General features: G+C 43.9%; 1 protein-coding gene across 1 annotated transcript in view; it reads right to left on the reverse strand.

The window, feature by feature from the left end:
- Window positions 1–15,495, reverse strand: part of LOC128350409 (cytochrome P450 2J5-like) — a 35,841-nt gene extending 20,346 nt beyond the window's left edge. The window contains exons 1-4 of the mRNA XM_053308678.1: window positions 15,325–15,495; window positions 9,016–9,085; window positions 2,050–2,199; window positions 1,148–1,308 (exon numbers count right to left, since the gene is read on the reverse strand). Coding sequence (XP_053164653.1) covers window positions 1,148–1,308; window positions 2,050–2,199; window positions 9,016–9,085; window positions 15,325–15,495 — 552 coding nt within the window. The remainder of the gene's footprint in view (window positions 1–1,147; window positions 1,309–2,049; window positions 2,200–9,015; window positions 9,086–15,324) is intronic.
- Between the last annotated feature and the right edge of the window lie 2,164 nt (window positions 15,496–17,659).

The following is a 17,659-nucleotide window of genomic DNA, read 5'->3' on the forward strand; positions in this document are numbered from 1 at the left end:
AGAAGACCAAAATAATCCCAGTTGTAACTGGCGCCCTCGGTTCAGTTCCAAAAGACCTTGAAGAGCATCTCTACACCATAGGGGCCACAGAAATCACCATCAGCCAATTACAAAAAGCAGCTTTACTGGAAACAGCCTATATTCTGCGACGATATCTATAACAGCAACAACATTGACACTAAAATTCTGGCATCCCAGGTCCTTTGGAAGGACTCGATGTCTGGATAAAACAAACCTGTCAATAACACCTGTCTGACTGTGTAAATAAATAAATTAATAAATTAATAATAATAATAATAATAATAAATAGTTATCCTAGACCCTTGGAAAGGGCCTGATAATTAAGGTACCAAATCCAGTCAATAAGATCTGGTAGGCTGTGTACAAATAGATAATAATAATAATATTGTGCTTCAAAAGCAGATTAAGTTCAAAGCTGAGCCAATCACCCTCTCAGATGCTACAGCTCCTCTAGGATTTGTAGAGGTTAGCAGCCCTCCTGAAATGTATGCATTACATTATTCACAACAGACAAAAACAACATATACCATTATTTCTATAGGATTTTCCAATGCCTCTGGATAACACCAGTTTGAATCCGGATTATTATTTTTTGGAGTTTCCAGTGGACATCTGGGAAATTAACCTGTTCACTCCAGATTACTTCTAGCCAAGATGGATTGCGGAAAGTGAAGACAGATCCTTTGCAATCAAATCTATTTTGTTGCTGTGAGAAATCACTAATCCCATGTTTTCCTCCCCACTCCCTCCCAAAGCCTTAGATTTAAGAATTGCCCAGTTTCAAGTTAGATAATAAAATCAAGAGATCTGGTCAGTTGTGGATAGTCAAAGTTCAAGTGTAAAATTTCAACTGAATTATTTATAGTTGTTCATATTTTTTTGGTCCATCCTTTATCCAAAAAGAGTTTGGTACACGATCTCCCTCCTTCTTTTATCCTCACAGCAACCCTGTTCGGTAGGTTAGGCTGAGGGATAGTGACTTACCAAGGCTTGAGGGAGGGAGATTTCAACCCAGGTCTCTCTTTTCTATGTACAACACTCCTACTGTCCCCGTAATGGCTCTCTGAACATCGGTAAGGAGTTAGGGCCTTTGGAAGGCTCAGTAGGAAAGAAAGAGATTACTCACAGCATAAACGAAGCTACCTCCACATTTTAAGGCAACATCAATGGCTTCTATGAGTTTCTGGAACTCTTCATCTTTAACTGAAAATCGGTGTCCAAAAGCCATAGCACAAATCACATTGCAGACTGAAGTAGTGATGGGTAATAAAGGGTCGAGAGGCTTACCTGCAAATGAAGGTGTTTGCAGACTTTGATTAATTCTAGCCCAATTCAAACATTATGCTACGGATGTCTGTACATTCGTACATGTGTTTGTGAGAATGAATGGTGAAGGCCACTAGCTTGGATAGCTTTAAAAGCAGCTTAGACAAATTCGTGGAGCACAGGTCTATCAATGACTACTAATCTGGTGTCGATAGGCCACCTCCAGCCTCAGAGGCATGATGCCTCTAAATACCAGTTGCAGGGAAGCAACAGCAGGAGAGCGGGCATGCACATACCTCTTGCCTGTGGACTCCCCAGAGGCATCTGGTGGGCTATTGTGTGAAACAGGATGCTGGACTAGATAGGCCTTGGGCCTGATCCAGCAGGGCTGTTCTTATGTTCTTACGACTGTACCTGTGCTAATTTTAAAATGGAAACAGGGCCTTCAAGTGCATGGTACAGATAGGAAGTGTACTTCTGTACCTGTGTTCAACATAGCTTGTGAATGACTCAACATATGTACACTGTACACTTGTTGTACAAGTGTTGAACATAACATGTTCATTTGTCTCTCCAGATTGTAAGGAGAGTGACGTTTCATATGTAGCTAGGAAGGCTACTGAGATCTCCTCTAGCTTTTTGTGGGGTTTTTGTATTCAAAAATGAATAAATGTGCATCTAGCTCCATTCCAAAATATACAGAGATTATATACAAGGTGCAGGCTGGGACATGTTCCAGCATAGTTTCTTAGAATCACATACTCTTCACACGTGCAAAAGTCTCCACAAGCTGCCGGGCCTCCTCTTCTATTTGGTGCTCTATGCCTTTCTTTTCCGATCCCAGCTTCTTCATAGTCATTTGCCCAATCAGCCTCTGCTGCTTCCAGATGTCTCCATTTGAATATACAAGATCTAAAGACATTCAAAATCAGTAATAAATTACTGCTCCAAAAACTTCAGATTGCTTTATTGCTTCCAAAAGTTCTGGTAAAAATTCAGCTAAAGGAATAGCAGTGCAGATCATGCCTATGAGTACAAGAACTAATCAATCTTTTAGATTCTAAGCATTGCAATGCTGATGCAGAATCTACCTCTGTCATAACATTATTATGTCTCTGGTACTGTCCAGCTGTGTTTGCTTTAGAAAATGCTCAAGAAGCCCCCATTCTTCCCTTCCTTTGAGTATCCAAGGAGTCAGGGCTTGCTCACTGTGGAGAAATGAGAAATAAGTATTTTTGGTTTGTGTATGGTTTGCATTAGTTGCATGTATGTTCAATTCTGTAAGTTATGTTAAGTTCTGTGAATCCTTTATTATGGTCTTTGGCCAGATGTAATATAACATAGTGGTAATATAATGCTAGCTGTGATATAACAGAAGGGAATATAAATCATATATTTTATTATTATTATTATTATTATTATTATTTACTCAGTCAGGTGTTATTGACTGGTTTGTTTTATCCAGACATTGAGTCCTTCCCAAGGACCTGGGATGGCTTAATTTTATTATCAGTGTTGTTGCTGTTATTATTATAGATGTTATCGCGGAATATAGGCTGTTCCCAGTAAAATTGCTTTTTGTAATTGGCTGATGGTGATTTCTGTGGCCCCTATGGTGTTGAGGTGCTCTTCAAGTTGTTTTGGAATTTCACCTTTTTCTTCTATTCTGCTATCACCTGGTATTGCTATGTTGATTATTTTGATTTGTTTTTCTTTCTTCTCCACTACAGTTATATCTAGTGTATTGTGTGGCAGATGTTTGTCTGTTTGTAGTCGAAGGTCCCATAATATTTTTGCCCCATTTATTTATTTACTTACTTATTTATTTGATGTCTGTACCGCCCTTCCAAAAATGGCTCAGGGCGGTTTACACAGAGAAATAATAAACAAATAAGATGGCTCCCTGTACCCAAAGGGCTCACAATCTAAAAAGAAACATAAGATAGACACCAGCAACAGTCACTGGAAGTATTATGCTGGGGGTGGATAGCGTGGATAGGGCCAGTTACTCTCCCTCTGCTAGGGGTGTGCAATTCGGGATTTCGGGTGATTCGGCTCGAACCCGAACCGAATCACCCCTGTTCTGTTTTGTGCCCGAATCTGGGTCACCCGAATCACCCTTGATTCGGTTCGGATTCGGATTTAATCCAAATCCAAATCGATTCGGGGGGGTAAAAAGGGGCCCAGGGGCAAAATTTTGGGGTGGGGTGGTAGTGCCCAATGGGTAGAGTCTACCACCCCAATTTCAGGGGGATTGGGCAAAATCCTGATTTTTGGTGAATTTTTAAAGTTTTAGTGACTTTGGGGCAGTTCGGGGGCATAGCATGGGATCTGGGCAAAAGTAGTGGGGTGGGGCGGTAGTACCTAATGGGTGCAGGCTACCACCCCAATTTCAGGGGGATTGGGCAAAGGGCTGATTTTTGGTAAATTTCTGAAAATTTCATGTCTTTGGGGCAGATTGGGGCATATTGGGGCAGAAAGTGGGGCCTGAGGCAGAATAGTGGGGTGGGGTGGTAGTGCCTAATGGGTGGAGGCTACCACCCCAATTTCAGGGGGTTTGGACAAAGGGCTGATTTTTTGAGAATTTTTGAAGTTTTAGTGACTTTGGGGCAGTTTGGGGGCAGAAAGTGGATCTGCCCCAAAGGAGTGGGGTGGGGTGGTAGTGCCTAATGGGTGGAGGCTACCACCCCAATTTCAGGGGGATTGGGCAGAGGGCTGATTTTTTGAGAATTTTTGAAGTTTGGGTGTCTTTGGGGCAGATTGGGGGCAGAAAGTGGATCTGCCCCAAAGGAGTGGGGTGGGCTGGTAGATAGTGCCTAATGGGTGGAGGCTACCACCCACCCCCAATTTAAGAGTGATTGGGCAGAGGGGTGAATTATGGTGAATTTATTTGTATGGGGTTTGTCTTCATAAGGTGAAGTGTGCTAAATTGATTACTTCCTCATATTATTCATAGTAAAGGAAAGTGTGGAAAAGTGAAAGTGGGGTCATGAGAGTTGTTTAATTGAAAAATATCTCATTTGCTATGATAGAATGAGAATTCACACCTTTTCTGAGGTGTGAATTCTCATTCTATCATAGCAAATGAGATATTTTTCAATTAAACAACTCTCATGACCCCACTTTCACTTTTCCACACTTTCCTTTTACTATGAATAATATGAGGAAGTAATCAATTTAGCACACTTCACCTTATGAAGACAAACCTCATACAAATAAATTCACCATAATTCACCCCTCTGCCCAATCACTCTTAAATTGGGGATGGGTGGTAGCCTCCACCCTTAAGGCACTATCTACCAGCCCACCCCACTCCTTTGGGGCAGATCCACTTTCTGCCCCCAATCTGCCCCAAAGACACCCAAACTTCAAAAATTCTCAAAAAATCAGCCCTCTGCCCAATCCCCCTGAAATTGGGGTGGTAGCCTCCACCCATTAGGCACTACCACCCCAGCCCACTATTTTGGGGCAGATCCACTTTCTGCCCCCAAACTGCCCCAAAGTCACTAAAACTTCAAAAATTCTCAAAAAATCAGCCCTTTGTCCAAACCCCCTGAAATTGGGGTGGTAGCCTCCACCCATTAGTCACTACCACCCCACCCCACTATTCTGCCCCAGGCCCCACTTTCTGCCCCAATCTGCCCCAATCTGCCCCAAAGACATGAAATTTTCAGAAATTTACCAAAAATCAGCCCTTTGCCCAATCCCCCTGAAATAGGGGTGGTAGCCTGCACCCATTAGGCACTACCACCCCACCCCACTATTCTGCCCTAGGCCCCACTTTCTGCCCCAATATGCCCCAATATGCCCCAAAGACATGAAATTTTCAGAAATTTACCAAAAATCAGCCCTTTGCCCAATCCCCCTGAAATTGGGGTGGTAGCCTGCACCCATTAGGCACTACCACCCCACCCCACTACTTTTGCCCATATCCCATGCTATGCCCCCGAACTGCCCCAAAGTCACTAAAACTTTAAAAAATTGCCAAAAATCAACCGTGAACCAAATCACCCGAATTTTTCATGCCCGAAATTCGGGTGATTCGGCTCGTGCCCGAAAAATATCGGGGGACATCAGGGGTGATTCGGTTCGGCCCCGAATCACCCGAAATTGTTCGTTTCGGGCACAGATCGTTCTGTGCCCGAAATTTTTTGCACATCCCTACCCTCTGCTAAATAAAGAAAAACACCACCTTAGAAGGTGCCTCCTTGCCAAGTTAGCAGGGAATATAACAATATATCATGCAATGGAAGTACAGGCAAACCTCGATATTTGTATATCCGACACCTGCGATTTCATTTATCTGCCATCGGGTAATTGCCACCCAACCTTGGTATACATGAGGAAAAAATGGGGGGGGGAGTGTTTTAAATCCACATATCCATGGATTGGGGGCAGCTGGAAATGACCATAGAGGTAATTTCTGGTTGCCATTTTGTGAATCAATTTTGTGGCCTATTTTCTTTTTTAAAAGGTCTAAAAATCACTAATTTTTTGCAGGGAGGGAGGATTTGGGCACTTTTGGGGGGCATTGCTGGAGTGCTGGAGACCCACGGACCATGGTAGGGCAATTTATTTATTTAACACACACACACCATTTTGGCCCGTTTTCACCGCTATTTCCCAGCCTCCAGGAACCTAACCCCCATGAATACACAGAATTCAATTATCCAGGATTGAAAATAAAAATGCTAATATTATAATGCCCTTATACAAATCTATGGTGTGGCCAGATCTGGAGTACAGTGTACAGTTTTGATCACTGTAATTCAAGAAGGATATTGTAGAACTGGAAATGGTGCAGCAGAGGGCAACCAAGATGATCAAGGACCTGGAGCACCTTCCTTATGAGGCTAGGCTACATCATCTGGAGTTCCTTACTTTGGAAAAGAGGCAACTAAGGGGAGACATGATCAAGCTGTATAAAATTATGCATGAAGTAGAGAACGTGGACAGAGAGAACGTTTTTCGCCCTCTCTCACAACACTAGAAACAGGGGTCATCCCATGAAACTGGAGGTCAGGAAATTTAAGACTGACAAGTAGTGATCTGCAAACAGGTCCAATTTTGAACCGGTTTGGTTCGACCATTTGGGGTCGAACTGAACCACCTCCTGTTCAGTCTTACCCTGGACCAGACACCTCTGGGGGTCTGCAAGGTTTTTTGTGTTTTTTTTAACTGACCCAGGCCATACAGAGGCCCATTGCGCAGGTGTGGCAGCCTCCAAAATGGCCACCACGTCAAGAGGGGAAGGCCACTGAGCCACCAAAGAGCAGACAAATGGCTGAATTATGCCTTAAGGGAGGCTGGCAGGAGGAGGGGGAACCTCCACAGACCCCATCCCCTGTTGCCTCGAACAACTCCCCCAGAGGGGGTAAGTGAAAAAAAGTATTTCACTCACGGACCCACGGACCGGAAAAAAGCTTGCAGAAAGCTCCCCCCTGCCCTGGGTTCAAGGGGTTTGAGGGAGTGCCGGACTGAACTGGCCTGGTCCAGTTCAGGTCCAGCTTGGACTCAAACCAAACCAACGAGCCAGTTCCATGCACACCCCTACTGACAAGAGGAAGCACTTTTTTTACACAGAGCATAATTAATCTATGGAATTCCTTGCCATGTGATGTAGTGATGGCTTCCAGCTTGGGTTACTTTAAATGGGATTTAGTCAAATTGATGGAGGACAGGTCTATCAGGACCACCTCCACCTCAAATTGATGGAGGACAGGCTGTGGACCACCTCCAGCCTCAGTCAGAGGCACTATTCTTCTCGATAGCAGTTGCAGGGGAGCAACGGTAGGAGAGGTGGCATGCCCTCACCTCTTGCCTGAGGGTTCCCCAGAGGCATCTTTTGGGTCACTGTGTGCTCTTATGTTCTTAACCTTCTACTAATTTTCCCGCATCTGTACTCCAGAGATCACCACAGAAGTTAGTTTGCAGGCAAATTTGGATGCCATCAAAGGCTTCTAGGTTCAGGCTCCAAAATTACCTAGGTGCACTTGTGTATATACCATTTTTCAACAAGAGTTTCCAAGGCCACCTACATAGATATAAATAAATAAATAAATAAATAAATAAAATGGCTCCCTGTCCCCAAAGTGCTCACAATCTAAAAACAAACAAACAAACAAAAAACCCACATAAGACAGACACCAGCGGGAACCACTGAAAGGCACTGTGCTGGGGATGGACAGGGCCAGTTGCTCTCTCCCTGCTAAATATAGAGAATCATCACTTTTAAATCACCACATCTAAAAAAGGACATTGTTGAACTGGAAAAGGTGCAGAAGAGGTCAATCAAGATGATCAGGGGTCTAGAGCACCTTTCTTATGAGGCAAGGCTACAACACCTGAGGCTTTTTAGTTTAGAAAAAAGATGACTGCGGGTAGACATGATAGAGGTTTATAAAATCATGCATGGTGTGGAAAAAGTGGATAGAGAGAAATTCTTCTCCCTCTCCCATAACACTAGAACCAGGGGTCATCCCATGAAATTGATTGCCAGAAAATCTAGGACCAACAAGCGGAAGTACTTTTTCACACAACGCATAATCCACTTGTGGAAATCTCTGCCACAAGATGTGGTGACAGCCAACAACCTGGCTTTAAGAAGGGTTTGGATAACTTCATAGAGGAGAGGTCTATCAACAGCTACTAGTCAGAGGGCTGTGGGCCATCGCCAGCCTCAAAGGCAGGATACCTCTGAGTCCCAGTTGCAGGGGAGTGACAGCAGGAGAGAGGGGATGCCCTCAACTCCTGCCTGTGGCTTCCTGCGGCATCTGTTGTGCCACTGTGCAAAACAGGATGCTGGACTAGATGGGCCTTGGGCCTGATCCAGCAGGGCTGTTCTTACATCTGATGTTCTAAATGGTGCCTCTTTGCTCAGCAGGGAAGAAAGATGTACCTTTTTAAAGTGGTGAGTAGATTTACCATTCTTTCACATTCTCTCTCTACTCTGGACAACACCAGTTTGAATCCTGGCCGGAAATCTAAGTAGCCTGCAAACTGCTAGAGCTCCTTCTCTCCCCACCTCTCAGCTGATCGGTGGGTGGGCGGGGCTTCCAGAGAGTGCCGAAGGAAGGAGGCAGGCAGAGTGGGGCTGTCCTTACCCACCACAGTCCTCTGAAGACACTCTACCCAGGCTGGTCGGCCCAGCCTTTGCCAGTAATGGAGGTAGAATGTGAATTCCTTTTTGTGGTTACCCCTCCACCCATATATAGGGTTCTGCTTGCTTGCTGTAGGACTTTGATATTGATAATACACAATATTCTATTCTATTCTATTCTATATTCTGTTATTATTATTAATTATTATCCGGTCAGGAGGGCAAGCAGGAGAGAGGACGAACAGGGCAAGGGAGACTGGCTGAGTAAGGGGCCTTGGGGCTGGGCGGGTGGGCAATGGGGAGTCATGTGACATGTCTCTGGGGGGCCCCTCAAGGCAGTAGGGCCCCCAGACAACTGTCTCCCCTTGCCTGATCATAGTTCCGTCCATGGTCAAATCGCAGCAATGCCTCCCTTCTTGTCTTTGTTGCTACTCATTTAATAGCTGATGTAAGAGATTAAGTGGCATTCTCAATGCCTAATGACGTAACCGTGCAACTGCTATTTCCCGAGCTCACCTGTTGGATAAATCCCCAGGTAATATTCAGATATTTCCTTCAGCTTGACATTTCCCTGTGATATCTCTGTGGAGTAGACCAGTAAAACCCCATACTCTTCACCAACAACTCACCGTCTTCTTTTGTTACAGCATTAAGGAAAGGGGTCACAAGTCTCTTGTTCCCATGTTGCTTTGGCTGTTGCTATTTGGATCAAAATAGAGAAGAGGTGTTGCAGTCACACAAAATAGATTATTTCAGGTAGAAGTGTGAACTTCTGGCCACATTTAACTCTCTGTCACAGGGGTGTAGGGAGCTTGCTTGTGGCGGGAGGACACAGTCCTCCAGTTGCTCCCCTGCTCCCTAGTATTTATAATTGGGCACACCCCCTAAGCTATGCCCCTGCATCTCACATCAGACACAGTGGGTATGGTCACATGCCAGTACCAGGAACAGGGCCCATCAGAGCTTCCCCACTGAGCAGTTCATGGAATCAGTGACTGGGAGCTCCTTTCCCAGTCAGCAATTGCATGAACCACTGACTGAGGAAGCTCTGTAGGGGATGATGGGCCCCATTCATGGGCCATGCCCTCTGAGTCTGATGTCAGATGCAGGGCAGCGTGGCCACTGCCCTGGAGAAGGTCCATTCAGACCCTCTCCCAAGCTCTCTGGTCAGCATTTCATTGAAATGCTGGCTTATTGGGCTCCCCCCCCCCGCCCGCTGCCACCAGGCCAGCCAGTGTTTCAGTGAAACACTGGCTGGGGAGAAGAGGGGCATAGCTTGTACTCCCAGCAATGAATGCTTCATTTGCTGGCTGGGTGTGGGAGAAGGCAAGGTGTCACCCGGGCTGAGGGTGTGCCTTGGTGGGGCCTCCAGACACTACCAGCCAAGGGACAGTTGTCCCCCTTGCTCAATTGTCCCCACGCCCCTGTGATAGGAACATAGCAACATAGAAATCCGCCTTACACCATGTCAGAGCATTGACCCATGTAGCTCAGTATTGTCTACACCACAGCTGCACAAACCTTGACCCTCCTGACTGTTTTTGGACTACAATGCCCATCATCAGTGGCCAATAGCCATGGACTGTGGGAGTTGTGAGCCAACACCAGCAGGAGGGCCAAAGTTGTGCAACCTTGGTCTATACTAACTAGCAGCAACTCTTCAGAGTTTCAGGTAAGAGCCTTTCCCAATAATATCTGAAGGGATTGGACTTGGGACCTTCTGCATGCAGGGCAGATGCTCTTACACTGAGTTATAGCCCCAACCTTATGTTCTTATGTTCTTATCCCCTAAGGGGAATATCTTACAGCAGACATTATTCACCCATTCAAAGGCAAACCAAGGTTTTTTGCTACTCGCTATTTTGCTACTAGATGATGGCAAATACAACCCAGGAGGTGGGTACCAGTATGTTTTACTTTGCAGGAGAAATGGCAGGGGCTAGGGTGGGGGAGTTCAAACAGGGAAATAGCACAAGGGGAAAGGGTTAAACTCCAAATATCTTTCATGGTTGCATTTGCAATTTGCAACAAGTGTAGGAGCTCCAGTCACAGATCTCACTTCATTTTGTCTAGTTCTGCCCAGAGAAGAAAGGTGAAACCAGGAAAGAGAATGGGCAAAGGAGAGAACTGCATGTAGCCAGAAGCTTCTTCACCTCCATCAAATCTTCTGGTGCATTACAATATTGGTAGCTTATGGATGAGAAAATTCGAGAGAATACATCGCCTAGTCACTATTTCTTATCTCTTGGATTTTCACACACCAGGATAATTTTTTTATCCAGAGGTAGTTCTTTGGGGGCATGGCTAACAGAGAAAGCAGACCTCCAGAATACCTTAAGGATAATAATTGGTGGAGGGAATTGAATGAGCAGAAACTTCTGTTTTTTAAAGTGAATTGCCCTCCTCTCCACACCCACCAAAAAGCACTACCTGCCTTGTTTTGTTAATGTGTGAGCCGAAGGCAGACAGTATTTGATAAGAGCTGGTCTTGTGGTAGTATGAATTGTCCCCTTAGTTAAGCAGGTTTACCCTGGTGGCATCTGAATGGGAGACTACATGTGTGAGCACTGTAAGATATTCCTCTTAGGGAATGGAGCCGCTCTGGGAAGAGCATCTGAGGTTCCAAGTTCCCTCCCTGGCATCTCCAAGATAGGCTGAGAAAGATTCCTGTTTGCAACCCTGGAGAAGTCTGTGTAGACAATACTGAGCTAGATGGACCAATGGTCTGACTCAGTATATGGCAACTTCCTATGTTCCTAATCCATGTATTCAGACTCTGAGAGATGAATAATGCTGCATGCCAATAGCTCTGTATTTTCTGTTCTGCATCAGTTATATTACTTACTTGCAATTTGCAATTTGTAAGCTTACTTACAAAAGACAGACCTTTATTTCTCTTTAATACATTGGGTTTATACACACCCACCCCAGGAACCCTTGCCCCAGTAAGCCAGCTGCTGTGCTTCAGAAAAATACCCTCCTGAGAATTTAAGAGAAAATTCAAGCATTCAGTAGAAATACAGCAGAATCCCTCACCCACCCACCTTCGCATATTCTCCCCCTGAGAAATTTTTGACAGCCATATTCTCCCCAAATCTAGTTAGGGATCTTTTGGCATACTAAAGTTTAAGCCCCTGTCCTGAAGGCTTAAGCATACTAATATTGCCAGTGATATAGACCAGAGGTGGTTTCTGGGGAGAGAATATGGAAAGGTGTATGTACGGTTGCTTGACTGCTTTCATTTCCTCCCACAAGCCAAAAATTTCCCTCTTCTTTGTTGGGAACAGCTTGTGAAGTGTGTTTGGTACCAAAAGTTCTGCTGGAAAGAAGGTGGGAGGTAGATTAGATGTTATGGTGCAGCAGAATCTAGGCCATATTGCACCATACTGATCATGTTGCAAGTGGATATAAGGAAAGCAGGCAAAACTACCTGTGTTGTTTGTTTCTGTTCTACCTACACATCTTTATTCAACAAACTGTTCTGTTCTACCTACACATCTTTATTCAGCATTTACTTGTAAGGAAGGTGTGAGATAGGTGTGACTGAAGAGATCACCAGATATTAGAGGGAGCTGGTCTTCTGGTAGCAAGTATGAATTGTCCCCTTCGCTAAGCAGGGTTCCCCTAGTTTGCATTTGAATGGGAGACTGCATGTGAGCATTGGAAGATATTCCTTTTAAGGGATGGTGCTGCTCTGGGATTTGCATCTGCCTGCTTGCATGCAGAAGGTTCAAAGTTCCCTCCCCGGCATCTCCAAGATAGGCTGAGGGCAGGGGTGTAGTTAGGGGAGAGGGGGCCCATGTTCATCCATCTCTCTGGCGGCCCCCCATAGTGAGGGAGATAATGAAGAAAATTGGGAGGGAGGGATCTGGGGGCCCCTCAGGAGCTGGGAGCCCATGTTCGTTGAACCCTTTCTCTCAATTATAGCTACGCCCCTGGCTGAGAGAGACTCCTGCCTGTAATCTTGGAGAAACCGCTGCCAGTCTGTCTAGACAATCCTGAGCTAAATGTACCAATGGTCTGCCTCAGTATATGGCAGCTTCCTGTGTTCCTAAAGGCCATGTGCCTTTTGATATCCTTTGGAGACTACTTCAGCAATGCTGGAATAGTAACATTTTGAGATAGATTAATGCAGTAGTTCATGTACACATTTTTGTGTGGATTTATGATATTAAACCACATTGCAGTAATTTATGGGGACAAGAAAGAACTTCATTCTAAAAACTGAGTTGTTAAGAACATAAGTACAGCCCTGCTGGATCAGCACAAGGCTCATCTAGTCCAGCATCCTGTTTCACACAGTGGCCCACCAGATGCCACTGGGGAGCCCACAGACAAGAGGTATGTGCATGCCCTCTCTCCTGCTTTTGCTCCCCTGCAACTGGTATTGAGAGGCATTGTACCTCTGAGGCTGGAGAGGGCCCACAACCACCAGACTAGTAGCCATTGATAGACCTGTCCACCATTAATCTGTTTAAGCCCCTTTTAAAGCCATCCAAGCTGGTGGCCATCACCACATCCCATGGCAAAGAATTCCATAGATTAATTATGCGCTATGTGAAAAAGTACTTCCTCTTGTCGGTCCTAAGTTTCCCGACCTTCAGTTTCATGGGATGACCCCTGATTCTAGTGTTGTCAGAGACGAAGAAAAATTTCTCTCTGTCCACCCTCTCCACTCCATGCATAACTGTATACACCTCGATTATATTCCTCTGTTTGATCTGGGTTTGTTGTTTTTTTAACTTATCACTGGTTCATCATTAGACACATATAACCTGATCTGGATGAATGTTTTTGGGTGCTATTTTGCTGGACATTTGATGTCTTGATAAACCATTGACAAATCAAGATTTTTTACTTTGAGTGAAGGAATTTTTTATATTCATTTTTAAAGATATAATATCACTTTTTTCTTCAGAGGGCTTGGGTGATTTTATTGACAGAAATTATACTGCTATGGAAACCAGTCAAATATATACTGAAATATTTACAAAGGCTACCTAAGGCAAGCTAGCTTTAGGCAAAATCTGGTGGTGATTCCCCTTTACAAGCAAAGGGGATTCCTACCTCTAAAAGAGCATCTCCTCTGTTTGTTTTCAGGCAGAACCTCAAGACCCTCCTGTTCTCTCTGGCTTTTAATTAGAATTTATTTTAATAATTTTAAAAACTTGTTTTAATCATTCTATTCTATTGTTTTTATTGTCGTGTATTTTAATTTGTGACTTAAATATTTTAAATTTTGTACACCACCTAGAGATATACATATCAGGCAGTATAAAAATATGATCAATCAATAAATAAAAGGATTCAAAGGGTGATCAGGTGGAGGGCACCTTGCCGGTGGTAGCACAGCAGTGTAGTGGTGATAGTTCCTTGGCAGTAGCAGACCCTCTAGGCCCTGCCGGCACTAACGTTCTGGCCTCTGCGCATGTGCAGGGGGGAGCACCAGCAGGGGTGGGGGGAGTGCTGGCTGGGGCAGGAGAAGCCCTGGCTGGGGCAGGGGGCAATGTCTGTGGCAGGGGAGCACTGGCTGGGGCTGGGGGCACCAGATGGGATGGGGGGAGTGCTGGTGGGGCCTACAGGGGCCACCACCAAGGAGACACTACTGCCACTACTGTGCTGCCACCAGTAAGGTACCCTCTCGCCTGCCTCCTCCCACCCTTTGAACTCCTTTAGAGGTAAGAATCCCCTTACCTATCCCCTCACTGGATTCCCCTTTACAAACATAGCCTCTCAGACTGGGTCAAACCAGGCCAAACTGATTTGATCCAAACCGTGCCCAGTTCAGTTCAGACTCGGACCAGCCCCCTTTTGGGGGCGGGCAGTCTGGGTTGAGCTTGAACCGGTCCAGTTCAAATCAAACCTGGTTCTAATCTGCTACCACACCCCTAACTGGGATGCAGTCTCTTTCCCCTGCCTGTGCTAAAGAACCAGAAGACCTTCATTAAATTATTTGTTGTATCCCCCTGCCTGATCTATGTGTGTTACAAACCTTCACTCTCTGTATTCTATCGTTTTAAATGCTAAGTTTGTTTGAATTTGCCCAGGATATTAATCTTCAATACATTCGATGCTTCTGCCTTTGACTGTGTCTTTTTATTTTTACTCACTGCCATGATGCACAGCATTATGGAGATTTAACATTGCACCCCAGGGCTGCTATGGACTTGATATGAAGCCCTGACACTGTTAAGAATGGGCATTGCACAAGCAGTACTTCCTCAGTTACAGGGGAGTAACAGCAGGAGGGAGGGCATGCCCTCAGCTCCTGCCTGTAGGCTTCCAGCGGCATCTGGTGGGTCAGTGTGTGAAACAGGATGCTGGACTAGATGGGCATTCTTGGGCCTGATCCAGCAGGGCTGTTCATACGTTATTATGTTTTCAGTTTCCCCCGTTGTCATGAATTGTGCAACTGTTCATTCTGAACAGCGTTGGGGTTGCTTACCAAACCCATAAGCCCAGGAGCACAGTATTACATCACCATAACTGTTTTATTCATTTTTTTCTATTGTTTAATCAATTTATTATTTATTGGTTGTCATAAAGTTGTTAGTTGTGTTTTATGAATAAAATAATAAATGTGTTAATTTTTTAATACATAAAATAAAAATAAATATTGGGCTGAACTGTAAGAAACTGAAAACCTTATCGGACTGACATTGATTGTTTAATTAAGTATATGATAGGATATGTAACAGCTGTAAAGCAACCAGTAGTTTTGCTGGATAGGTGACCCAATATAACATTGAAAAGATCTCTGCTAAACAGAAACCCTTAAATCCTCTAAATTTCACATATTCATTTTCCATCTTAAATTTGTGCCTTAACATTGTAACCACACAATACTTTTATCCACAGGTAATCACAGGAAGATAATAATTCACAGTGCTCTTTACTATTCCTGTTACTTAGTTGGTTAATTATTTAGAAAGAAGTACCTTAATAAGAGTATCTTGATAAAGTCTGATTCCAATCTGCCACATGTCTCCAATGAGAGGAAGTGGAAGAGGCCCATAAGGGTAGTGTCTGCGTGACCAGAGCTGTTTCAGAAAATACAGAGTTAGCAGACCCACCAACAAAGCAAGGAAAAATATCTGCATCACAGCCATTCTCCTGCCTTCTCTTTCTCTGTTTTTCTATCTGCTTAGTGTATCTGGATGTGCTGAATGCTCTTCTTTATTGTTTGTGCTATCCTCTGAGTCGTTACCTCATTTGTCTAGTTACAGCCTTTTAAAGGCTCCACTTATTAAAGGCAGCAAATCTTCTGATCTTATATCCAAATATTATTGCTATGTGATTTTCCATAATAATAATAATTAATTTGTACTGTGCCATCTGTGTATATGTTAGTGTGGTTAATTGCCATGTGTTATTGTACACCAACCAGAGCCTCTGGATGGGGCGGTTTATAAATGTAATAAATAAATAATAAAAATAAATAAATAAATGTGTGTTAAATCATTGAGGGGGAAAGAGTTTACTATCAAAGATAAGTATAACCCAACCCTGAGCTGGCATAGGTTCGATTTTGTGAAATATATATTCTGAAAAATTAAACTACTATATGCTTATTAAGTACACATGGCATTTGGGATGTGTGAAACCGATTCCTTTATTTGCACTGAGTTTCTTGCCACAAAGAGTTTTCTGCCATGCAAGAAAACTTTCTCTCCATAGCATAGAAAGTCTACAGTGTATTTATTGTTGGCTAGCCATACCACAATTCGAGACCACTCTTAGCCAAATTACAGAGCTAGGTTACTCCAGCTTGTTCTTAAGTGGCTTTCTCATGAAAGCAACCAACTACCCCAATTAAAGCTAAGCCAAATTTGGGGGAGGGGGGTGTCAGATGATTCACTAACATTTTTATGCCCACCCCATAGTGGGATATACAGAGAGAGCTAATAATGTCTCTGGCAAAAAAAATTCCTGGACATCCAGATGAATTCTATATCATTTGGTTGCTATCTGATTATCAGAACAATGAGATAACTTATAAAATAGCATGATTTTGTGCTACAATTTGTAATCAGATGAATAAAGAATTGCTCCTCATTCTTCTCTTATTTTTTATTATACATATCTGTGTATAATTGTACTGAGATTTCATTTTTAAAATGTTTTAATTGAAGAATGGCATAAGTATTGGTTGCAGACCGCAATAAAGTTATTACTTACTTGCTGCCCACTCCAGAAGCACCCTAAGTTTATTTGGAGGAGGGAATATGTTGGCATGTGCCAAGGCAAGCAGGTTACATTCCCCATCTTCTTGTTCTGCATTGGTAAGGAAGACACTGCATGAAATACAGGAAACAAAACCAGGTACTGCACGAAATACAGGTTTTTCACACATGGCTTTATGCCTCGGGATATCTGAAGAGTGAATCTGCTTCACAGCAGATTCTCAAGTTGTTTACTTCAGAGATTAAATTGACAGTTTACGTAGCTGTGAGCTCCTCCTGCACTCCTTGCAGTCTTTCTCCTGTGTGTGTTCCCACTGTTTGTTTCAATTTTTTTCCTCCAACCAATCACATCCCAGGATGAGGCGCGAGACACCTCCCTTCAGTATTACCTTTTTTTAGTTTGACAGCCAGCCGGATGTCCACAAAAGTGACAAGTCAAAGCAACAGAACTTAAACCCAACCTGCAGTCTCCATTTTTAAGCTTCCAGACATATGCCTTTCCAAACATTTGCATATGTAAGCTGTATTGCTATGGTGACCAAACTTTGAAGACACACGTTTTGGTTGTGTTTGCGTTTAACTCAGGAATTCTTCCCTCCCTCCCCTCCCCTCCCCTTCTGGACGCCATAGAATTGCATTGATTGGCCACAACCCTTCTCCCAGTGCTTGCAATTACAAATCACTCAAAGAACACACCAGACTGAGCGGTCAAACTCTCCTTTGCTGACACCTGGGTGGATTTACAGAAATCTACCCAGCAGACATTTAAAAAAAACCACACACACACACAAAAGTGCGAGTAAGCTGAATTGTCAGCAATGGCCCCACCACACATCAAAGGAAAAGATTGGGTTTTCTTCAAAAACTGCTGGAAATACCGGATTTTAAAAGCCAGACAGACTTCAGGCTAAGCCAGAATGCCCAGCCTTGCTTCGGCGGGGAACAGAGTCAGGTCTGTACTGGTCCATGATATGTCAGGGTAAATACAACTAATATGTAGACTGGCACACTCCAATCCAGAGTGGATTTGAATTAAAAGCCATGTGTGTCAAGCCTCCTGCAAGAGTTTAAATCAGACTCAGGACCAAGG

Source organism: Hemicordylus capensis, chromosome 3 (assembly GCF_027244095.1).
Source record: "Hemicordylus capensis ecotype Gifberg chromosome 3, rHemCap1.1.pri, whole genome shotgun sequence".
NCBI lineage: Eukaryota > Metazoa > Chordata > Lepidosauria > Squamata > Cordylidae > Hemicordylus > Hemicordylus capensis.